The 24,808-nt window shown below is 42.5% G+C and overlaps 1 protein-coding gene across 1 annotated transcript in view; it reads right to left on the bottom strand.

Moving 5' to 3' along the window:
• Positions 1 to 24,808, bottom strand: part of Efcab5 (EF-hand calcium binding domain 5) — a 97,311-nt gene that overhangs the window by 10,367 nt on the left and 62,136 nt on the right. The window contains exons 14-21 of the mRNA XM_041664114.1: positions 22,343 to 22,632; positions 19,828 to 19,997; positions 18,240 to 18,468; positions 13,767 to 13,919; positions 7,805 to 7,905; positions 5,985 to 6,238; positions 4,249 to 4,535; positions 3,823 to 3,919 (exon numbers count right to left, since the gene is read on the bottom strand). Coding sequence (XP_041520048.1) covers positions 3,823 to 3,919; positions 4,249 to 4,535; positions 5,985 to 6,238; positions 7,805 to 7,905; positions 13,767 to 13,919; positions 18,240 to 18,468; positions 19,828 to 19,997; positions 22,343 to 22,632 — 1,581 coding nt within the window. The remainder of the gene's footprint in view (positions 1 to 3,822; positions 3,920 to 4,248; positions 4,536 to 5,984; positions 6,239 to 7,804; positions 7,906 to 13,766; positions 13,920 to 18,239; positions 18,469 to 19,827; positions 19,998 to 22,342; positions 22,633 to 24,808) is intronic.

Raw genomic sequence — 24,808 nt, 5'->3', positions numbered from 1 at the left:
CTGACCAGGAGAACAGAATATGCACATTCAAAATAAAAAACAAAAGCAAAACTGTAAACAAATGTTCCTGGAAACACAATTCCAAGAGCCAAAACCAAAAAATCCCTGAGGCTCATGAACTGATAACTGGATAAATGAAATACAGCTTATCAATATATAGACAATGTAGTCATAAGAAAGAAACAAACAACTAATACACACTGAAATGTAAGCAGGTCCTGAAACACTACAGTGAGTGAAAGGAACCAGACACAAAAGGGCACCTATTACCTAATCGCGTTCCTATCAGAGGCTGGAGATGGGCATGCGCAGACAGAAAGCAGACCAGCAGTTGCCGGGCTAGCGAGGGAGGCGTGCTAACGGGGCTACAGTTCTGTGTGAAAATGTCATCAAACTAGGTAGTGGTGAGGACTGCACAATTCGCTGTGTTTGCCAAACACTGACCCGTGTATTCCAGAAGGGTGTGATGTGCGATTTATGTTGATTTTTCTTTTCTCCTTTCCTTTTTCCTTTTTTCTTTTCTTTTTCTCTTTCTTTCTTTTTATAGACAGGAGTTCATATACTCTAGGCTGGCTTGAACTTGTTATATAACTGAGGGTGACCTTGGCTTAAGATTCCTCTGCCTTGGGCTGGAGAGATGGCTGAGAGGTGAAGAGCACTGGCTGCTCTTCCAGAGGCCCCTAGTTCAATTCCCAGTACCCACATGGTGGCTCACAGCCATCTATAGTGAGATCCGGTGCCCTCTTCTGGAAACGTCCTCCAGACGTAACAGCTGATACACAGATGAACTCACAGAGCCTGTAACAGCACACACAGACCGAGGTTCAAGCTAGATAAAATTCTAGCACTGAGAGGAGGACACGGACACAAAGTCCCTTCCCTAGCCAAAAAGCTACTTGCAAGTGACACCTTACAGAAAAGAGAGAATATTTTCTCCAATGGGATGTCAACCACACCCCAGGCTCCACGCCCTGCCTAGCAGCCCCAATCCCAGGCACTGCAGAAACCCGCTGGTGTCATCTCAGGCTGAGTGGGCTTCCTGAATAGGCGCTTTCCTCAAAGTTACAAGAAGGCCACCCAGATTTTTGGATAACAGTTGGCCCTGCCAAAAGCATCCTCTCCCTACACAAACAGGAAGCCGTGCCCAAAGAACACATCCCTTTCCCTTAAACACGAAGCTCAGACTTTCTTGATATAACTTCATCTAAATGAGAGAGGAGTGATGTCCGGTGACCTATGAACTTTGTGGATTGCTATAGAGATTGATAACATGAAGGGGTTGCTGGTTGCATGAAAGGGAAGCCTGTTTGGCTGTGTCCCATTCTGTTACTTGAAGTTCTCAGTCCTGCCACCTGAGGGCACTATTGGAAAGCAAAACGCCCCGGGCAGTCCTTTCGTGGTCAAGGCGGTTGAGAGAGGACAGGTGAGTTCAAAGTCGGGGCAAGGGGTGAAAATTTGCATGTGTTCTGAGCAGAGCCTGCACTAGCAGGTGCCTCTAACAGGCAAATCTGAGGCAGAGCCTAAAGAGATGCCTTTCAGACAACGGTGCCACGCCACAGAAGGAGCCTTTTGCGTCTCCCTGGGTGGAGGATGGGCTTATTAAGGGTGCAGCTGCAAGGTGCAACGGCAAGGCCTGCTCTTTATCCTGATTCCTTATGATAGAGGGACTGGACTGAAGACTGCTAGGTGCCTATGCTCTTGTCTAAGAAGGGGAACATCCCTCAGGAATACAAGGAACCCGTCAGCAAGGTCTGCTCCTAGGTTGAGTGAGGTGTCAGGTTGGTGGAGACCAAAGAGGAGAATACCAATTAGACAAATTGATCCCATACGGGAGGTGGTGCTGCAGTTCATGGAGGGTGTTCATTCTCTCCGAAAGGAGGAACCAGAGATTGGAGACAGCGGACTGAGGTTGGAGCTAGGCATCCTGGGGACACAGATGCAGACTTCTCCGGATTTTCAAGTCCTCAAATATAGAATAAGTACATGAAAGTATACAGTGGATGGGCTGTAATCATAGCCCCTCAGAAGACACAAGGCAGGAGGATCACAAGTTCAAGGTCTGCCTGGGCTAAGGAGTTCAAGAACAGTCTAGGCATCTTAGTGAGACTGTCTCAAAACAAAAAGTAAAGAGGGGAAGGGGTGTAGTTTAGAGGTAGAGTGCTTGCCTAGCATGTTCAATATTTAGTCTCTCTCTCTCTCTCTCTCTCTCTCTCTCTCTCTCACACACACACACACACACACACACACACACACACACACAGAAGTGCACACACTCAGCAGACAGTGGACAGTGATCAGGTTTGTTATTGCTGTTGTTACTGATTCCCTTGAACAGAACTTTAAATCAGGCCTGTGGCACCAGTGAAGAGACTCCCAGGAATGAGCTACTGTTGCCCATGTAGCATCCCAAAGAGGAATTCTATGCCGGACTCACATTACTCAAGGAACACATTAGTTCTTCCTGAGTCTCGTGTCCTCTGCTATTCCCAAGCACATTCAAACTCCTGGGAGCACTTCACTTTCCTAGCAACATCTCCGTGACACCCATTCACCCAGCTCAGGGCTCTGCCACCCCTGTGCGTACAGTCTGAGGTCTGCGGCTGTCCTCCCTGCCCTTGCCTTTGTCTTTCCCTCCCTTGTCCCAGGGGTCTCTTAGATCTGTGCCCCTCAACCTAAACTATCACAGAAGCCTGGAAGTGTCTGACTTGGTGGAATCAGAGAGAAGGGAGGAGAGGGGAAGGAGAGGAACTGATCGGGAGTCCAGAGAAGTCTATAGCTCTGCCTAGCTCCAGGCTCGGTTCTCCCACCCCATCCCCACTACTGGTTTTTTCTTTTGGAGAGACTTCACAGAGCGTTATTTCTGTTGACCATTTGGGGTGTTTTTTTGTTTGGTTTGTTTTGGAGTCAGAGTCTCTGTGCAGTATTGACTGGCTGGCCATAGTCCAGACTGGTCTTGAACTTGTAGATCTTTCTGCTTCTGTCTAATCAGTGATTAGTTTTTCCTAAATTGCAAGGAGGAAAACGCATTCTTTCCTTAGTTCTCTTGCACACACGGTGCAGGCATGTGCCTTTGTACTTGTGCCTTTGCTTTTAGACATGGCTGATTCTCTGGGGCAGGTTCCTAGTTACCTCCAACCCGAGAGCCTCCTTCTCGCTCTGCAGTCTCGCTGGCTCCTCTCTGAAAGGCTAGCATTACCAGCTTCTGTACACCAGTGCTCTTTAAAATGTTTTTGTTCCTTATTGGAGCTAAAAGTAGAAGACATCTTGCCTAATGTTCCAATCCTCACTGCAGCTCCTGCTTGCTTGCTTTGAGATGAGGGTCTTGTAGTGTCTGGCTGCCCTGAGCGTCTGGACTGAAGTGATTCTCCTGCCTCAGCTTCCTCGGTAGTGAGATATTAACAAAGTTTGAGTAGTGTAGTCTTGTAATGAATACATTTTGAGGAAGGAGCACACATGCAACTCGCTCTGTAGACCAGGCTGGCCTAGAACTCAGAGATCCTTCTGTCTCTGCCTCCCGAGTGCTGGGATTAAAGGCACGTGCCACTACCACCCAGCTCACCTTTAAATTCTTTTTTTTTAATAGTTACATTTTTATTTATTTATTTACTGTGTGTAGGTATGGCACCTTTAAATTCTTAACGTGTGGCACAGACACCTTAGGGGATCGAGCAAATTGTTGATTGTATCCTTCTTTTTAGAAAACTCATGAACATTTTTATTTTCATGTAAATTCACTTGAAGAACCGTTTGTTTCGCTATAATGGAATCTCTCACAGTTTTTGTTCTATTGGTATACATTTACGTTACTAGGCAGACCCTTACCTTGGATGTAGTTCATAATAAGCTGTACATTAACCGTCACATTGCTAGCAGTTGGATCAAACACACAAAGATCTTCAACTAAGTACTTGTTAATGTACTGTGAACAAAGAACGAAAGAAAGTTCCATCATCACCAGCAGAAACACAGGGCCCAGCTCACCGGCTTACACAGCTCCGCAGGGGACATTCTCAACTGGCAAGACGAATTAGCTTTGGGGTGTGTAGTCTGGGGAGAGGGCTTGTGAGAAAGGATACAAAACACAGGCTTAGAGATGTCAGCTGTGTCGTCTGGGAACACGGAGGTGGGCTAGAGGATGTCTTTACTATGAGAAGGTTCCTGCATCTTGTATACCTGTGAGTTGTGCCATTATAATTTGTAGACAAAAAAAAAAAGCTCCAAAACTCACAAAAAGACACCCCAACTCACAAACTTCCACTTATCCCACTGCTCCAAGTCACGGGAATATTCTATCTCCTGCTGAGAAAACAAGATCACTCCTTTCAGGATGTCATGCACAAGGACCACATTGGCTTCTATATCCTGGGACTCGAGGTCCTGGAAGTACGTCGAGTCCGTGTGAGGTTTGTGCTCATACAGCAGCAACGACACAAAGTCCATGGATGTGAGGAGCTGGAGGCATTCCCGAAGCTCCTGCAGCATGGTGCGGAAGAAGAGGATTCCTGCCCGCATGACTTCTCCCATCTTCTCCATCTCTGCAATTACACACATTCTAATTGCATATACTATTCTTTCATAGGATTCTGAGTATAATATAATATAAATTATAAAATAGTATGAACTATTTTTTTCAGGCAAAAGAGAACCATGTCTCATGATTTTAAGCAATGTTGGTTTCTCTAATCATGAAATAAAAAGCAAAAATAGAATTATATCTGATGGAATTAAAAACTGAAAAAAACCTTTAAAAATCTGAGTTTTATAGTTAGGATTTAGTTTGAAGACTATAATTATATTGTCTTTGAATATATATGTAACACATATATATGTTTGTACATATACTCACACATACTCTTTTGTGGGACTAGGACCGATCCCTACTTCTTTGGTGAGACATAGGAATTAAAGGAATAGAGTTCTTATTCTTGTTGGCCCTGGTACCACAGACCTATAATCCCAGCTATGTGAAAGGCTGAGGCTGGGGGATTTTGAGTTCAAGGTGTTCCATAAACTTTATAGTATGTTCAAGGCTGACTTGGACGATGTAGTGAAACTTTGTCTCAAAATAAAAATTAAAAATAGGACTAGGGACATAGCTTAGTGGTAGAGAGCCTGGTTTGTCTCTGGGGTTAATCCCAGGGTTTCAAACAGAAGCTGTTAAGTCTCAGGATCTGCACACACTGAACACTTACAGGACGTGGTTTTTGTTTTTCTTTCCCCCCCTTCCCTCCTTTATTTTCTTTATCATCTTAAGTGATTCTCCTGCTTTAGCCTCTCAGGTAGCTGGGATCACAGGCTGGTGTCGCCACACTTGGCCTTCTTGTATCACACTCTATATAACAGCTGCAAATCGGTCCACTTTAATCCCACACACTGTAACTAAATCTATTCAATTCACTCTAGCTGAGGGGTTTTTGCAAGCCTTCTTCTCAGTCACTCTCTAAGACGATGTTGTGCTAAGAGTAGCCTAGGGTACATAGAGTCACGAGGACTCGGGGACTGGTTTTGGCCCAGCCAGCGGCTTGTTATTGAACCTTGGAAAAAAGCACTTTAGGTTTGTAGGTTTCAGCTCTTTAATCTGTAAAGTAAGATGTTCAAATTAAGCCAAAACCAAGTTTGAGTCCAGTCTTACCATTTATTGTTTATTTTTACTGAACCTCACTTTCTGCACCTGTGAAATGGGCTATGACTATTGCCCTCCTAAGATTATGGCAAAGGCAAGGAGAGTGCCTATTTTATATGTTTCGCAGCAGACGGGACATCTCACCGTCTAAGCTAAGGTCCTGAGAGGATGGTGTATTGGCTATGTATGGTCTATAACCCTAGCAAAGGTTATAGACCATACATGCCCATCAGGGAAGCCTGCACAAGGGCATTTTTTCACATGGAAAGATCTACATAGTGGAAACTACGGCCTTCACCTCAGTATCTGTGATTCCCTCCCAGCAAACCACACCTCCAGACTGTTAGCATAGCCACAATACCTATGACCTCATTCTTCATGATTTCTCCAGAGAATTCGCCCAGTATTTCATCGGAGGCATTTTGGATCATCTTCGTCATTTTCTGCAGATCTTTGTACTCTTGATACACCAGCATCCTTGTTTGGCCAATGTTAACATCGAGGACTCCCATAGCTTCTCTTGTTCTTTCGCGAAGCGGAATTGCAATGTGGGTTTCTCCACTGGTAGAAGCCAAAATAACTTCTGAAGTGTCTATGCACTTAAAGAGGAAATCTCTGAAACCAAACCAAATACGTACAGGCCTATTACACGCCGGCCTGCTCACAACATTCCACCACTAGACTCAATTTCTCTCTTACGTTTTCCTTGCCCCAGTGCGCCCACCATTGCTCTTTCATCTGCCTGGAGTGCCAGTTTCACATGGCTGTCCCTTGGCTCAGCTCAGTTGGACGTTTCTCTTCATGAACGACCTTCAGCAGAGAGCCTTCCCTGACAAGTGTTTGGGTGGATGCTTCACCTTAGCCCCTGGCATCCATAAACCCAAAGAATCTGGTACGTTTGGATGGAAAGTTCCATTCCAAGCCCCCTCCCCTGTGGGAGTCGCCTCAGTCCAGACTCCAGCTCCGAGAAAGCCCGACAAATGATGACCCTTCCCCAGAGATGCTCAAGACCATTCCCATAGGGCATTTAAACTGCCCCCCCCCCCCCAACAAACACATGGTTTCCTGGTCTTCCCTTCCTCGTCTCCTCTCTGGTGGGCTGGAAGGCCACCAGGGAGCATTGGTACCCATTAAACCCATTTGATTTGGTCTGATTTTGATTATTGCGTCTGCGGAGAGGTTTATGGGGTGCAGAGACTTCAACAATCTCACCTAAGGTAGCAGCCCCAGGTCGTTCTACTTCACTGCTAACACAGGGTAGCTGCAGTTATCTGAAGGTGGCTTGTTTGTTTGGCTGTTGTTGTTTTTTTTTAATTTTTTAATTTATTTATTTATTAAAGATTTCTCTCTCTTCCCTGCCACCGCCTCCCATTCCCCCCCCTCCCCCAATTAAGTCCCCCCCCCCCAGCCCGAAAAGCAATCAGGGTTCCCTGTCCTGTGGGAAGTCCAAGGTTGGCTGTTTTTTAATGTACTGAAAGTCTAAAAGGTGTTAAGTAAATGCTGGAAGGCTCCCTAAAAGCAGTGCTCACTGGAGAAACCAGGGGACTGAGGAAGCAGGGTTAGGCAGATTGGGAAAATCTAAGGAAGTGCAGATCCAGTCTGTCCAGTCTAGCCCCAAGGAGGAGATCTAAGATGTCCACTATACCAAAGACTAAGTCTTATTTCGAGGCGCGTGTGCATGTGCATGTGTGTGCGTGTGTGTGCATGTGTGTATGTCCTAGCACTAGTCTGTCATTGGCTGCCAGCTGCTCTAGGTGTATGGTGGGGATCTGGGGTGGGAGAGTTCAGGGAAATCTTGGGTAACACCTAAGGGGCTCTAATCACTTAAGGGCCCTTCCTTAGAGAAAGTTTCTGGCAGGGAAGCTGCAGCAGTGGCCAGAGGCATGCTGGGGAGCTGAGCAGGGTGGCTGCGATGCCTGCTTCAGTGAGAGACTGAGAGGTTTTTATGGAAATGTAGTAGCCGTCTCCTCCAGTGAGGCAGACGCTCTTTTCCATGTGCTGCCTCTCCTGTTTGCGCTAGAGATGAGAAAATACATGTATTCTAATCTTCATAGAACTGTGAACAAAATAAGTGTTGTTTGGTAAATTTAAAAAATAATAAACGGGCTATTAGGACAGGTGTGCTAATAAAGGCAGAAGCGGTGTCTTCTGATCCGCGATCATGCCAGATGTGGCTTATACCTGAAGATGCATGACTTCCTCGAGATGGTTGGGGGTTCTGCATGGATTTCTGTTAGGCCCAGATACTCTGTAACCATCATTTTGCGCAAAACATAGTCTTCCTGAGAAAGAGAAAGTGATCTTGTTAGAAAGCAGTAATTGGGCATTCTGGGGTGGGAAAAAGAGAGGAAAGAAGGGAAGTTTAGGTGAGTTCTGGCTTTAAGGATATTGACATTATACTCATTCTGGGCCATTAAAAAACAATATACCAAAAGGGAAATTTTAATAAGATTATTTTAATACATAATTTTTTATATTTGAAAAAGCTGTATGTTTAGCTATTTTCTTCTTGTCTGTTTTGTTTTGAGACAGAGTCTCTCTGTGTTACTTTGGTTGGGACTTACTATGTAGACCAGGCTGGCCTTGAATTCATGAAGATCCGCTGCCTCTGCCTTTCCAGGGCTGGAATTAAAGGCACATGTTACCACACTGGGCATTTCTTTTTTTTAAGATTTATTTTTATTTTTAATTATGTATATCTATGTGTGGGTATGTACCTATGAGTGAAGAGGCCTTCAGAGGCCAGAGGCATCAGATCCCCTGAAGCTGGAGTTACAGGTGATTGTGAGCCATCCGATGTGGGTTCTGGGGATTGAACTCCTGTCCTTTGCGAGAGCAGGATGCATCCTTCACCACTGAGACACCTCTCCAGCATAAAGTTCGCTTCTTGATAAGCTTTTCTTTGTGTGGCTTTTAGGACCCCACTCTCCACTCTCCCCTGGTTCTCCTCCTACCATGCCATGATTCTTTCTCATTCCCCTCGTTCATCTTTACTTCCCTTACTTCTAAGCAGTTTTCAACTTTTAGCCTCTTCAATGTACGTCACAACCTCCAAATGTAGTGTGTGTGGGGAATCACATAAAATTTCATCATTAAATGTTTCTGGATGTGCAACGACCTACAATTAGCTAAGAATCAAAATGACTGAGATGTTTCCAGCAGCCTTTGCCCATTTGCATCATGTGACACGGAACATGTGCACCGTGTCATGCCATACCTCACCAAGGAGCACCGCCTGAGACACCCTGGCTCAGATTCAAGACTACTGTGTCATTAACCACAGTTACTTCCTTATATACACAGAATAATCTGCTTACAGAAGGGTAATGGTTGGATTGGAGAAAACAAAGACTTATTTATGTATGTATCTATCTCTCATATATTATACTGCGACCTAGCTTTCCCTCCCTTCTCTGCTCCCTGTCCCTCCCTGTCACCTTCCCTCTCCTCCAGATCCATTCCTCCTTCATTTCCTTTCAGAAAAGGACAGGCCACCCAGGGATATAAACCAAACATGGCATATCAAGGTGCAATAAAACTGGGCACCTCCCTTAATATTAAGGCTGGATAAGGCAACTTAGTAGGAGAAAAAGGATCCTAAAAGCAGACAAAAGAGTCAGATACAGCCCCCACTCCCACTGTTAGGAGTCCCACAAGAAGACCAAGCTACAGAACCATAATATATATATGCAGAGGGCTTAGGTCAGACCTGTGCAGGCTCCCTGATTGTTGGTTCATTCTCTTTTAGGCCCTGTGGGCACTGAATGGTTGGTTCTGTGTGTTTTCTTGTGGTGTCCTTGACCCCTTGATGGTGTCGTTTGCATTACAGAAGCTTTTCAGTTTCATGAGGTCTCATTTATTAATTGTCCATTCTAGTGCCTGAGATAACTGTTCTATTCAGGAAATTGTCTCCTGTGCCCATGCATTCAAGGCTATTCCCCACTTTCTCTTCCATCAGGTTCAGTGTATCTGGTTTTATGTTGAAGTCTTCTATCTACTTGGACTTGAGTTTTGTGCAGCGTGATAGATATGGATCTATTTTCATTCTTCTACATGCTAAAATTCAGTTAGACCAGAACCATTTGTTGAAGATGCTTTCTTTTTCCCATTGTGTATTTCTGACATCTTTATCAAAAATCAGGTATCCATGGGTGTGTGGGTTTACAGCTGGGTCTTTGATTCGATTCCATTGATCAACCTATCTGCTTTTATGCCAATACCATGCAGTTCTTATTACTATAGCTCTGTAGTACAGTTTGAAATCAGGGGTGGTAAAACCTCCAGAAATTCTTTTATTGTACAAGACTGAAACAAAGACTTTAAGTATTTCTCTCCCATTATTCCTTGGCATACAAGGATTGAATTAGTGTATCATGGATTATGTTGTGTTAAAATATTTGATTTTAGAAATTGCTGTTTGAATTGCTCATTTGAGTTTCATAAAAATTGTTACATGAATTTTAATTTGGGAATAGGACGCAATTATCAACAAACTTCTGCCCTTAGTACTTGGAATAAAGTAGCGTTTTTAGAATTGATGGTTATAAAATCAACACCTCAATCAATTCTGAAAACTGTTGAAGATGTTCTCTATACTACAGCATCAAATCTTCAGCCAAGATTCTAATTCTTTATTTAAAGTAACCAACACATCCCTCTAACTAGTTTACAATTTCCTTTTTCTTTCATAATTCTACATAAGATTATAACAAAAGAATCTTCAAAAATAAATTTATTATTAGTAAACATTGGATTTGTAAACCTATTTTTCATATTTATTGGGTTATATGAAAAATCTTGGGCAAAAGGAGGTTACAAATGGAAAATACTTAAGAAGCCATATTGGAGGCTGTGGGTCATGACCAATTTGGGGGTAAAGTGACCCCTTCCTAGGGGTCACCTAAAACCATTAGAAAACACAGATAATTATGATGGATAACAGTAGCAAAATTATAGTTATGAAATAGCAATGAAAATAATTTTGTGGCTGGGGTCACCACAACATGAGGAACTGTCTTAAACAGTGAAGCGGTAGGAAGATTGAGCAGCACTGCTCTGGGGGAAGCTGGTGGGAACCACCTTGCTGAATCCAGAAGCTGGCCGTGGTCTGAAGCTCTGCTAGGCCTTCCTTACCCTTAACAGAGCCTTTGAGATTTCTGAAAAGCATTTTCCAGATTATGTTTGAAATTAAAACTAAGACATGTTGCTAAGAACACATGATGTGGGACTCCCTTCTGTATGCTATGAATATGTTTTATTACTATTGGTTATTAAAGAAGCTGTTTTGGCCAATGACTTAGTAGAATAAAGCCAGGCAGGAAATCCAAACAGAAATACAGAGAGAAAGTAGGCAGAGTCAAGGAGATGCCATGTAACTGCCAAAGGAGATGGTTGTGGGAACCTTAGCCGGTAAGCCACAGCCTTGTGGCGATAGACAGAATAATAGAAATGGGTTACTTTATGATGTAAGAGTTATCCCATAGAATCTTGAGCCATTGAGCAAATAGTGTTGTAATTAATGTAGCTTCTGTATGATTATTTGGGTCTGGGCTACCTGGAAAAGGCGGAGCAGTCTCTGCCTACAAACACAGAGGCAGGGATAAAATACTGACAACTGGTAGTGAAATGACTTTACTAAATTAGCAAGATCATTGTTACCCCACTCAAGCACCCAACTGCTCATTCAACACTTCCACCTAGAGATCCAACAGATATTTCAAATTATTATTATTATTTGTTTTTTTCAAGACAGGGTTTCTCTGTGTAACAGTCCTAGCTGTCCTGGAACTAGCTCCTGTAGACCAGGCTGACATCGAACTCACAGAGATCCATCTGCCTCTGCCTCCAAAGTGCTGGGATTAAAGGCGTGTGCCACCACTTTCCGGCTTCAAATTATATTTAAAACCCCTTTTGAACCAGGCATGGTGGCACATGCCTTTAATCCCAGCACTTGGGAGGTAGAGGGGAGCAAATATCTGAGTTTGAGGCCAGCCTGGTACAAAATGAGTTCCAGGACAGCCAGGGCTACACAGAGAAACCCTGTCTTGAAAATGAAAAGAAAAGAAAAAAAAAACCCTTTTTTGAAAGGGGGAGGCTGGTGAAATGGCTCAGTGAGTGTAGGAACTTGGTACCTGCTGCTACGCCTGATAACCTGAGTTTGATTCCTGCGACCCATGTGGTTAGGAGAGAACCAGTTTCTGAGAGCTGTTGTGGTCTCTGCCTTGCCATGCCATCACTGAGACCTCAATTCAAGGCAGACTGCCTTTCCCCTAACCTTTCAGCATGGTCTTTTCATGCTATAAACGGCTCTGCGCAGATGGACCGTGGTCCTCGTGGTTTTGCCCATGTCACGATACTAAAATTAAACACTGGAAGCTCATGCTTCTTGTTGACTGACTTGGCTATTTTGGCCATTTGCCCTAGATGCTTTATTTCTCAAAACCCTGAAAAAATGCTTCTAAATCTTTCTCAGACCCCACTTTGGCCTTTCTGGGGTGGTAGCCTGATAGGTGGAGTGGATTGCTTTAGGTATGAGGGTAACTGAAAGTTCCTACTCCTATCCCCAATCTACTCCCCAGGAATGATGCAGAGATGAGATATCCTCAGCATCTCTACCAAGCATCAAGAGTACTGTGCGTCTGCTCTCTATTCCCAAAGCCTCAGCAGCTTGGCCAAGCCATGGAGAGAGGAAAACGGGGGCCTCATTTCTTTCCTTTCCTTGACTAGGTCTCACTATATAGCTCAGACTGACTTTGAACTCACAATTCTTTTGCCTCAGTCTGTGAAGTCCTGGGACTGTGAACATGAACCATCATATCTGGCCTTATTTACTTTTAAAGATTTTGCCTTTTCATCCAGCCCCATGGTGTGGAAAACTCTAAAGCTAAGGATGAGTAGAAAGAAGCAAAGCAAACCTGGAGCAAGCTTTCATTATACAGACAAGGAGCCTTTAAATGTTTATTGCTATGACGTAATTTGTCTGAGAGCGGCATTCTCCCCGCTTCCTCCTTGACTCAGATGATTCTGGCATGTGTTGCCTCCTTGGCTGCTGGATGCATCCCAGGATGAGTCAGAACAAGTTTTCCTTCGTAGGTTTCAAAATTAAAGCTTAAAAATAAAGTTATAATTCATGTGCACGTACGTGCGCCTGCTTATCTGTAGGTGTGCGGGTGCCCACAGAAGACACAGGAGGCTGTTGGAACCCTGGGAACTGGAGTTATGGGTAGTTGTGACCCACCTGATATGGGTGCTGGGAATTGAACCCAGGTCTTCTGCAAGAATAATAAGTGCACATAACCACTGAGTTGTCTGTTCAGCTCACCCAAATTGGAATATTTATTTATTTTATAATATTTAGGGGTGCGTGCATGCATGAGCTCATGTGTACCATGTGCATGCAGCAGCCTATGGAGGCCAGAGGAGGGTATTGGATCTCCTGGAACTGGAATTGCAAATGGTTGCAAGAGGCTTCGTGGTTGCTGGGAACTGAACCTGGATCCTCTGCAAGAGCAGCCAGTCTTCTTAACCACTGAGCCATCTTTCCAGCCCCACCCTCCAAATGCTGGACCTTTTAAACTGGATCTTTTTCCTAAGTATCTTACTTGCCTTAAGGAGAAAGTCTATCTTCAGGAGGTCCTGGATCTGGTCATACTGGAAACCAACTAAATTCTCACTCTCTGTCTTTCTCACCTACATGTATGTGTGTACGGGTTATGTGTGCCACATGTGTGGTGGTCAGAAGACAAGTCTCTATAGTTGATTCTCTCCTACGACCATGTCAGATCCGGGGATCAAACTTATCAGACCTGCAAAAAAGTGTCTGCATCCTCTGAGCCACTTCCCCAACTGATTTGCTCTTTCTTCATTTTGTTCAAGCAATACTCCCTTTTGCCTAAGGCAATTTATAATAGATTCTTCTTATGTGCAACCAAGAGTTTTGAGTTGGGGGGGGGGTCAAAATTTTATTTGCTTGTTTCTTTTTGTGTGTGCAGTTCCGGGACCAAACCTGGAGCCTTGAGCATGCTAGTAAGTGATCTTCCACTGAGCCACATCCCTGATGAGATCACTCTTCAATGTTAGCGAGATATTAATATTTAATAATTGTGTAATATTGAGAAGGTCTATATGGCCTGATTTTGCCTACCTGCTCTGAGCTAGGTTCAATGAAGTGCGTAGTGATGGAGCTGATGCCAGACGTGATGCTGAAGAGCCACCTGATGCCAGTGATCACAGTGTGCAGGACATGCTCCCTGCTGTGCACATAGTGATAGGCAGTGCTGAAAGCATTGGCAACGCCCTGTGAAGACAGACAATTCAACCTGCGTTTTTAAAAATTACAAAGTGGTCACTAATAATCATCTCTTAAATCTATGATCAACAAATTAGTTAAAATCAGTGCTCAGGAGGTACTCTGAGATTCTGTTACACAAAAAGGATCATCAAGACACTAAAAGTGTAGAGAGGACCATATAACTGTTTATACTTTACGAAAGATATGTGCTGTCAGAAGAAGATAAACGTAGAAAGTAAAAGTCGTTTTATTATTATTATTATCATTGTTGTTATTGTTGTTGTTATTGAGATGGGTTCTCATTATGTGGCTCTGCCTGTCTAGCCTAGAACTTGCTACAGACCAAGCTGACCTTGAACTCATAGAGATCCACCTACCTCTGCCTCTCAATTTCTGGAATTAACCTGACTCCCAATATTAATTTTTTTGTATCTATGACCTTTACCACCAGGTCAACAGAACAGAATATGTTTGGTTTCAAGACTTACAAATGCTAATCACACATTCTTCCTATGAGTAAAAGACTGTTCCATAGAGAGGGGGTAGATGGGAAGTCCGTAAATCCCAGTTGTGGCCCTGTCAAAAAACTTTAGGGTGGTCAGGCAGTGGTGGTGCACACCTTTAATCCCAGCACTTGGGAGGCATGGATCTCTATGAGTTCGAGGCCAGCCTGGTCTACAAGGGCTAGTTCCAGGACAGGCTCCAAAAGCTACAAAGAAACCCTGTCTCAAAAAATCAAAAAATAAATAAACAAACCAAAAAAAAAAAAAACCAAACCAAAACAGAAAACTGTAGGATGATTCCTTGATAGGGGAACCACTTTGAGACTAGATGAGACATGATACATCTTGTTGGCTTATGACTTATTATTATATGCCTTTCAAATGGATAGATAGAGATTTATATTATAGTTTGGTTGTGTGATCTAAAGGAACTTATAAAATTGACAAATGCCTTTTATCTGCTCAAAAATAGAACCAAAAAACAATCTTTAGCTAACTTGTGCACACCACACATTCCATAATTGTGTTAATATAGATATATATGTTACCTTTAAAAGTTTGTATGTGTTTTCAGAAAAAAAAGAGGACCAGGGACCAATAAAGACAAGTATCCCAAGTGATTCAGCCTCTCAGAATGCCTCTGTTGCAATTTCCTCAAAATTCTACATCCAGAACAGCTTCAAAACTGCTAGCTGAGAGGGTCCAGATCACAGACTACTCTATCCAGGACTTCAGATAAGCTCAACACTTTCCCATCACAAGGAGACTGGACAAGAAATGTTACAGCTAGTTTTCCCAGGGCTTGATCATTATCCAAGTTTTCTCAGGGTTCCCTAAAGACAATGGGAAACAGTCTAAAGAACATGACACTCACATTCCTAAGAGGTGGGGAGGTGGTTTTTGGTCATTTGGTGGGGTATGGATGCTTGTCATTATTTAGGGGGAATGGTAACAAATTGTTATTGGTAATGGTCAGAAAAAAAACAAAACAAAGGATATTAGATTCAAGAACCTCTTTCTGAAGGGGGAAAAGGGGAACTATAATATAGAAATGATAGAGTAAAAGGGAATATTATTAAATCTACATTTAAACAAAAAACAACTAATAATCTCAAATATTTTACATTGTTATGGATTTTTGTATATTGAAACAAATTTAAGATTATTTTTGTTATACTGTATAGATTTTTCTATTCTTGTTTTAGGTATTATACCTATGCAACTTATTTAAAAATGTAATGCAAAGTTCTAGTACTTGAAAGCTATTTAAAATAATTAAGAAATACAGGTTCGTAGTTAGTCATCTATAATAATAAAACCTGTAGTCATATTAGATATGTTTTCAAGGTGAAACAGAGATATAGTTTAGATTGATAGGTGGTCTTCAAATGCTTCAGAGACCTATGGAATATGGCATTTATGATGTTTTAATAATCTAAGGATTTTCATGGCAGTGAGACTTGTCTGCTCCTGGAAGCACCAATTTACTTCAAAAAAGGATGATGGACATCAAAGAACCTCCATATTGAGTTTGCTTTTATTGTGGCAAAGTTAACCACTGGCCAAAAAATGCCCTTGCCTTGACTGCTGACAATGTGTTATCCAAACTGGACAAGAAGTACTCAAAATAAAGCAATAGTTGAACTTTGCCAAGACAAGATAGGACAGTCCTTCAAAATTCCTGCTTCAGAAAAAAGTTTGTCAAGATATTCTAGATTTGTAGGTCAAAGACAGATGTCCCCAAATTACAGCAGAACCATGGTTAACTGTCCAAGAGGCTAGATGTCTATGTTGTTTCTTAGTTTTGAATATTGCTTGCTCTGCATTTCTTGTTTACTTAAATAATATTATATCCTTCTTAGGTCTCTGATGTGGTTAAAGAGAAGATAATTATAGTTTTACAGTTTTCCTTGTTACCAAATTCAGAAGAGAAACTTACATATGAGTTACAAAGTTTATAAGGTTAAGAAACATAAAAGCTTAAGTTGTTTATCTAAGAAGATTTTTTAAAATCTAAAAAGATATTTTTAGGATGGTAATACAAGTAATGATAGAAAATGGTTTAGGTATAAAACTTTGTACTCACTAAGATAGGATTAATAGCATTACTTTCTCTGAATTTGACATATACAAATAGACTGGATATTGTAAATGTAATTCTTACCTGATAATTGTTCTTATTGTATATAGTTTTATTATGTTGGAGTTAAAGCCTTTCCTTTTTATTTAGACAAAAGGGGGAATATTATGGGATATTTGTACACTGTGTGAGATATATTTGCTGTAATTGGTGTTAATAGAAATCTGAACAGCTAATAGCTAGGCAGGAGGAATAGGCAGTATTTCTGGGGACAGAGAGGACTCTGAGAAGGAGTAAGGCAGAAACATCAAGAGACATGGAGAGGAAACAGGAGGTGCAAGATGGAAAAGCAGTAACACCATGTAATAGAACATAGACCAATACAAATGGGTTAATTTAAGTTATAAGAGCTAGTTAGGAACAAGTCTAAGCTATAGGCTGAACTTTAATATTTAATTAATAAGTCTCTGTGTTATTATTTGTGAGCTGGCGGACTGAAGAAAAATCTTACAACAGACCACAGCATCCATGGCTTTAAATCTATAGCTTTATTGCAATTTCTACCCATAAAATTAGATAAAAATATACCAGCTATTTCACAGTCTGAAATGTGCCTGACATTTTCATGATCTAATTTGAAAACATGAATTCTCAAGAAAGATTTGGGCTTCTTCATTTTCCTCAAAAGTTAGAACACTAAACAAGAACTATAAGGATGCATATCATGATTTTGTTTCCCTTGTGGAGAGAGCAAAGGAATTGATAGGGAGCACTATAATAAAAACAAACATATTCCTTTCTCCTAGCTTCATTTTTGATGCTGTGAAAAAAAAATATCCTGACACAACTCAAGAAAGAGAGGGCTAACTCCAGACTGCTGTGCATTGTTGCAGGAGCTTAGAGCAGCTAAAGCAGTGGTTCTCAACCTGTGGGGCATGGCCCCTTTGGCAAGCCTCTGTCTCCTAAAGCATTTATGTTATGATTCATAACAGTAGCAAATTTTCAGTTATGAAGCAGGATGAAATAATATATGGTTAGGGTCACCACATCATGAGGACTTGTATTAAAGAGTCACAGCGTTAGGAAGAAATTATTAAAGGTCAAGAACTGCTGAAAAAGCATCACATGCATGGTCAAGAGTGGAAAGAGAATAAACTTAAGTATCTTTGCTTGCTTGTTGCTATGCTCAACTAGTTTCCTCCTACACTGTTCAGGAGCCCTCTGCCTTTGGAATGGTGCTGCCTACAGATCCCTGCCTTTGAATGGTGCTGCCCACAATAGGTTGGGTCTTCCTATAGCAATTAACAACCAAGATAACCTGTACAGACAGGCCCGTGGGCTAACCTAATCTACATAATCCCCATGGAGACTCTCTCCCCAGTTAGTCTGGTTGTGTCAAGATAACAGTTAAAGCTACCCAGCATACCCTTCTACATGTTCATTCCTCTTTTGTGGATCTCAGGGGGTTAGTCATTAGTTCTGTTACAAAGCATCATTTTCTCTTCCTATGCTAGTGCTAGGAGAAATATGAACAATATTCCCAGAGAGGCTCGAGTATGGTTGTGTCCAAGTCCTTGACAAATTATAAGGAACATGCCAGAAGGCTGAGAATAAGGGCAACAGAACAAGCATGGTGACACGGTCTACATAGAGCCTTCCTCTCCTTCCCGGCTTTCGGGGTTGACTTTGAAGACTATAAACAGAGAAGCTCTTGACTACTGCTCTTGTAGACTTCTAACTTACCTGATAGAATTTGATCTCATGAGGTAGGAAGAGGTTTATTTCATGAGGATCGCGAAGAGTGTCAACTGCCAGGACCCCAAAGATCCTCATATGCACATCCTGAAGAGGCAGAGCCAGGAATGAACCATTATGCTCCTTCTTACTGCGGGAATTATTCCAGAAGAAGACGTTCCCATGGTGCTGAACTTGTGGGACATGGATTGGCTTGCCTTCATCCACTACTGTAAAGCTGTTGAAAAGGGATAAAAAGGATAGGGAAAAGTCACGGGCTTTAGATCAAGCCACAGAGAAGACAAAATACAGTCTTCTCTAATTCTAAGCATTATATGGAGGGGAGTGGATCAGGTACTATCACCAGTTTAGAGGGTCTGACTTGGAAAAATTAAAAATAAATTTTAGGGCTAGAAGTAGTTCAAAGAAAGAGACCATGTGTGTGGCATGCGTGAGGCATGCACTTCAGTCTCCAGTACCACGAAAGAGAAACAGAAATAAGGAACCAACCATAGATTCTAACAGAGGATCCCAATTATAGAGCCAACATTGTAAAACCGAGCCCCTAAATGGTGTACCATTTCCAGAATGAGAAATGATCTGGTAGGACCAATTAGGATCATGGGACTTGAGTGATGGATCAGCAGTTAAGAGCACTGTTTCTCTTTAGAGGACCTGGGTTCGATCCCCAGAACCCACATGATGGCTCATAACTCTAGTTTCAGGGGATCTGATACTCTCTTCTGGCCTCTACAGGCACCAGAGATGCAAGTGATGCACAGACAAACATACATCCCAGCAAAATACTGATGGAGGAAGGTCATTGGTTAAATAAAAAGAAACTGCTTGGCCCTCATTGGTTAGAAGATAGGTGGGAGGAGTAAACAGAACAGAACACTGGGAGGAAGAGGAAGTGAGCTCAGACTCCACAGCTCTCCTCTCGGGAGCAGACGCCTCAGAGAGATGCCATGCTCCCAGCTCCCAGGCAGACGCATGCGATGAAGCTCCGACCCAGGATGGACATAGGCCTAGACTCTTCCCAGTAAGCGTACCTAGGGGTGCTACACAGATGATTAGAAATGGGCTAAATTAATATGTGAGAATTAGCCTAGAAGAGGCTAGATAGAAATGGGCCAAGCAGTGATTAAATGAATACAGTTTGTGTGTTGTTATTTCAGGCATAAGCTAGCCAGGCAGCCGGGGTGCTGGGGACGCAGCCCCGCCGCCCATATTACTACAAAATACCCATATACACAAAATAAATAAATTGATAAAAATACAACAACAACAAAAACCACTTAGGACTGGAAGCCCATCAGGTCCCATTCTGGAAGTGCTGGTGACTTAGAGACAGTTCTCTCTTGAGCAAATCACTAAAGCCAATTCACTTCAGAAGGGAAAACACTGTTTTAGAAAGATATACCCAGAGCCAGGCATGGTGGCACAAACCTGTAATCCAGACTTGTAAGGTAGAGAGGCAAGAGGATCAGGAGTTTAAGGCTAGCCTTGACTGCACAGGGAGTTGGAGGCCAGCTTGAAATACATGAGACCCTATCTTTAAAGTGAATAGAAAGAAACGGACTCTTCAAGTTCTTACCTGATTCCCTTCATGTCCCTGTAGAGCACTTTGTTCAGTACAAATGGAGCATCATCTAGGGTACAAGCCACATTCCTCAAGAGAACGTCCCCTCTCTCCGGCAGGAGTATGTTTTCTTCTAAGAGGGAAATGTGGGCACTGATCTTCTTATTTCCATGAGCCTCAGCATCCTGGGATAAGATATTTCTGATTATGGATTTGTATTTGTCAAGGGCTACAGAGATCCCCTAATCCCTTTGCTAGCCTATTTGGGAATCTAGCACCAATAATTTCATTGAATAAATGATGCAGATATTACCAGTCATGGGCAGTGCAAAAAGGACATTGCCCTTCAAACCTGACTTGTATTTAGGGGAATGAGCGACTTATGTGGAGTTAGGTTGCTTTACTAAAAATAAACATAACCCAAACCTCAACCAAACCTCTTAACTCTAATCAAATTAAAGGTTCAAAACTTAGATCCTTTAGAACCACAATCCTAGTGAGGTGAGGGCCTCAGCAAAGCGTGTTGACTCCCGAGAGTGTAGCAAGAGAGGCCTCCATCCTACTATCTCTCTTCCTCCATCTAAACAGGAACAGAAAAGCAAAGCTCCCAAGGATCTGCTCTAAGATTTAAAAAGATTTCTTTATTTTTATGTCATGTGTATGGCTGCTCTGCCTACATGCATTTGTGTGCTCCGCGTGCGTGCCTGGTGCCAGCAGAGGCCAGAAGAGGACATTAGCTCTCCTGGAACTGGAGTTACAGGTGATTGTGAGTCACCAGGTGGGTGCTGGGAACTGAAGCTGAGTCCTCTGCAAGAGTAGCAAGTGCACTTAATAGTTGAGCCGTTTTCCAGCCTCATGGGACATTTCGGGAAAGAGTTTCTCGGAGACGAAGACTTAGAAGATTAGGTTTTACTGTGGCATTCATCCAAGTTTGTTTTTGTTCTTTCTTCTTTCACCCACTCTTTCCTCCCCCACCCCCGTGGCCTCCTTTCTGTTTTCATGCTACATGTGACCCTTCGCATTCGCCTTCCTCCTCACCACTTCTTGTTCCCTTCTCGTGGGCTCTCATTCAGTCTCACAGTCGGTATCATTCCTGTGGTGACTATTCTCGATGTCAACCTGACTACATGTCAAATTAACCAAAACATAAGATGCTGGCTACACCTGTGAAGGATTTTTCTTGGTTTAATTATTTGAGGGGAAGACCCACCCTAAGTCTGGATCCTTTGAGGAAGATCTAGCTTAACTCTTGGCCACACTTCTGGGGGCAGCCTATAAACGACATGGGAAAACGAAGCACTGCTCTTTGCCTGCTCGCTCTCACGCTCGCTGGCAAGGTCATTCCTTCACTGGCATTGGAGTCTATTTCTCCGGGATTCCAGTAGACACTGAAGACCAGTTGAGACATCCAGCCTCATGGACTAAACAGCTACTGGAGCCTTAGGCCTTTCATTGACAGACAGTCACTGTTGGACTAGCTGGACCACAGCCTGTAAGCCATTCTAATACCCCTCCCCCCCCCACACCTTTTGTTTGAGACAGGGTCTTTCTATGTAATCCTGGAGCTCACTGTGTAGACCAGGATGGCCTTGAACTCACAAAGATCCTCCTGCCTCTGCCTCCTGGAAGCTGGGATTAAAGGTGTATGCCATCCCACATGTATATATGTGTGTGTGCGTGTGTGTGTGTGTGTGTGCGCGTGTGTTTGTGCATATGTGTGTGTGTGTGTGTGTGTGTATACTGTCAGTTCAGCTTCTCTAAAGAACTCTGAGTAACGCCATTGCCTTTATTCACAGATACACATTATTAAAAGTTAGGCTCTGCTCATGAGTGAGAACAAGCAATTCTTACCCTTCTGAGTCTGTGTAACACCACTTAATATTTCTAAAATGCTCCATTTTTCTGCAAATGTCATAATTTTGTTTCTCTTTACAGTTAAGATAAACGTAAAATAATTAAAAATTCTTTTTTGATGGGTAAATTATTCTGCAGACATCATGCAAAGTAAATGCAGCCTGCACCCTACTGGCATTTTTCATTACCATTCAATTATATAGCCTTGGCATATTTGATTCTCAGAACAAATACGTTTCCAGGACATCATTTGTAGCACAAATAATAAAAACCCAGAGACAGATATTGGGGTTCAACTGAAAACCAGAAAATCAAAACAACCAAACTACTAGAGAAGTCTCACCTCTCCCAAGGCTGGACAACTGCAGACTAAGCAGATTTAGCAGTCAGAGCCTCTCCCTCCTCCCATTTTATGTTCCCTCTAGTACTGGGATTAATGAAGAGCTGGGGTTTGAACTCAGAGCCCCATACATGTTAGACACCCTAGCAATGGAACTACATTCCCAGCCCCTCACTTAGGTTTGAGTCATTTATATTTTTTGTAATAAATAAATCATCTGTAGCATCACTCAGTGATTTTTTTTCCAAGCAAATTTTATGTGTTCCTCCTATGTAGCCACTGAATATCACATACTGTGAGAACATATTTCCTCTTCCATCACCTTAGAAAGCATACCTGGGTGAGGGCCCTAAAGGTCTCAGTATACACTGGCTCCAGGGACACCCCACTTGTCTCTGCAGCATGTTGGATCTGATGTAGCCATTTCCGTCTTGCACAGTTCCTTAGGCCCTCAGTGTGGCTTCTCTCTAAAGCACCCATCAGGAATTCCACAACACTGTCCAGAACTTGGTCTTCACTGCCCCTGAGTTCAGACACAACCAATTCTATGTACCTCTGAAATTGCTTTGAAGACAATTTGACTTCATGACCAGGATGGGAGTTTGGAAATTGGATGTGCAGTTTAGCTAAAAGACGTAAGTGAGAAACAGAAAATGGACTAAAATTTATTAACCTGAGAGAAAGCTGAAGCCCTCACATGTATGTTCTATGGAGAAGTGAGTACATTAAAGGAATTTCTGAGCACTGAGACTGGCTTCCTGTATGAATTCAGTATGACTTCTCTATGCTGGCTATGTTTGCTCTTAATTCTACCTCCAGCCAGGTGAATTCCTAGAGCCTATTGTAACTCCTCCTGACTGTTTGTCTTCCCAATCCTATCCTTTTGCTCTTTGGCACTGTCCCTTGTGGCCACTCATTTCCATTCCTACTTTTATAACCCCAAATAGATTTTATCACTTTATAGTAGGCTTACTAATAGTAAATGATTCATACATATTTTTAAATCTAAAAACAGGGGTATTGGACTCGACTAGTATCCACAGTGCCCTGGGTTCATTCTCCAGGACACATAATACCACACACACACACACACACACACACACACACCATACATATAATACCACTAATGCACATACACACACCACACACATACAACAGACACATCACACACACATATAATGCCACAAATACATATACACACACCACACACATACACAAAATACACACATATGGTACCACAAACACACATATACATATCACACACACAATACACACATATAATACCACAAACACACATACATATACAACACACATATACACCACACACACATACACATCACATCACACACACATACACACCACACACACACACCACACACTACACACAATACACATCACACACATATAATACCATAAGCATATATACACATCACACATACACACCACACACATACACACATACACACACACACACACACACACACACACACCACACAGTGCTTATATATTCCAGGATTTAGGAGGCTAGAGCAGAAAGAGCAAAAGGTTTGGAAAAAGCCTGGGCTGCCTGAGATGATCTTGTTTTTCTCAAAAGGCCAAACTAAAGCAACCCACACAGCTTGCGTTATGCAATTCCATGATTCAAGTTCCCTCTTGAATCTAGCCTAGTTTCAAATCATACCTGCCCTCCGTATCATCAAAGAATGGTATTCTCTCCTGCTCATAGTTCCTGACCACAGCTTGCATATGTCTGCATCTGCATCCGCACTTTAAAAAAGCTATTGTTCTACCATATATTATATTCCGGTCATAGTTTCCCCTCCTTCTCCTGCTAGTCCCTCCCTACCACCTGTCCTATACCCCAGATCTACTCCTTCAAAAAAGGGCAGGCCTCCTGGGGATACCCACCAAACTTGCTTATCAAGGTGCAATGAAACCTGGCCACTCCCCTCAAAATAAGGCTGGATAAAGCAACCCAGTAGGAGGAAAAGGGTCCCAAAAGCAGACAAAAGAGTTAGAGACAGCCCCCACTCCCACTGCTTTTTTTTTTTTTAAAGCAAGGGGCTAGAGAAATAGCTCAGAAGTTTAAGAGTACTGGCTGCTCTTCCAGAGGACCCAGATTTGATTCCCAGTACCTACATGGCAGCTCACAACCATCTGTAACTCCAGTTTCAGAGGATCTGACACCCTCTTCTAACCTCCAAGGGCACAAGGCATGCATATGGTGTATATGCATATATATGCAAAAATGCCCATAGACATAAAAAATAAAAACTAAGTCCAGTCTAGGACTCTCCAGGCTCAGGACTCTCCAGCCCCTGGACTCTCCAGCCCCAGGACTTGTTTTTTCATTCAACATTAAATTACCAAGTCCATCACGTTATTTGTGTAGCTTTGACTCATTCATCTTAGCCACTGTATTCATTATGTGAGTGAAACATCATTGATTATTTGTTCTCCTGGCAATATGCATTTCATGTATTTTTAATATTTCACTCCTAGAAGCTGCATTATAAGCATTTTGGTACATGCCTCCTGGTGCATCTATGAAAGCATTTTGACATTTACTATACATTAACAAGGCAAACAGATGTGATGGCTTATAATGATTGCTAACCTGATAGGATCAATAATGACCTTGGTAACAAATCTCTGGGCCTATCTGTGAGGGAGTTTTTAGATTTGGGTTAATTGAGGTGGCAGAGTGCTTTCCTTGAGCTAGATCCCTTGAACTAAAGAAGAAAGAGAAAGTGAGCTGAGTTCCAGCATTCACCCCTGTTCGCTTCCTGACTGTGGCAGCAA

Source organism: Microtus oregoni, unplaced genomic scaffold (assembly GCF_018167655.1).
Source record: "Microtus oregoni isolate MIOR12 unplaced genomic scaffold, Mior012 000015F_ref0000493, whole genome shotgun sequence".
In the NCBI taxonomy this organism is placed as follows: Eukaryota; Metazoa; Chordata; class Mammalia; order Rodentia; family Cricetidae; genus Microtus; species Microtus oregoni.
Note: the sequence above shows the minus strand (reverse complement) of the source record. Positions and strands in the feature narration are given on the sequence as shown.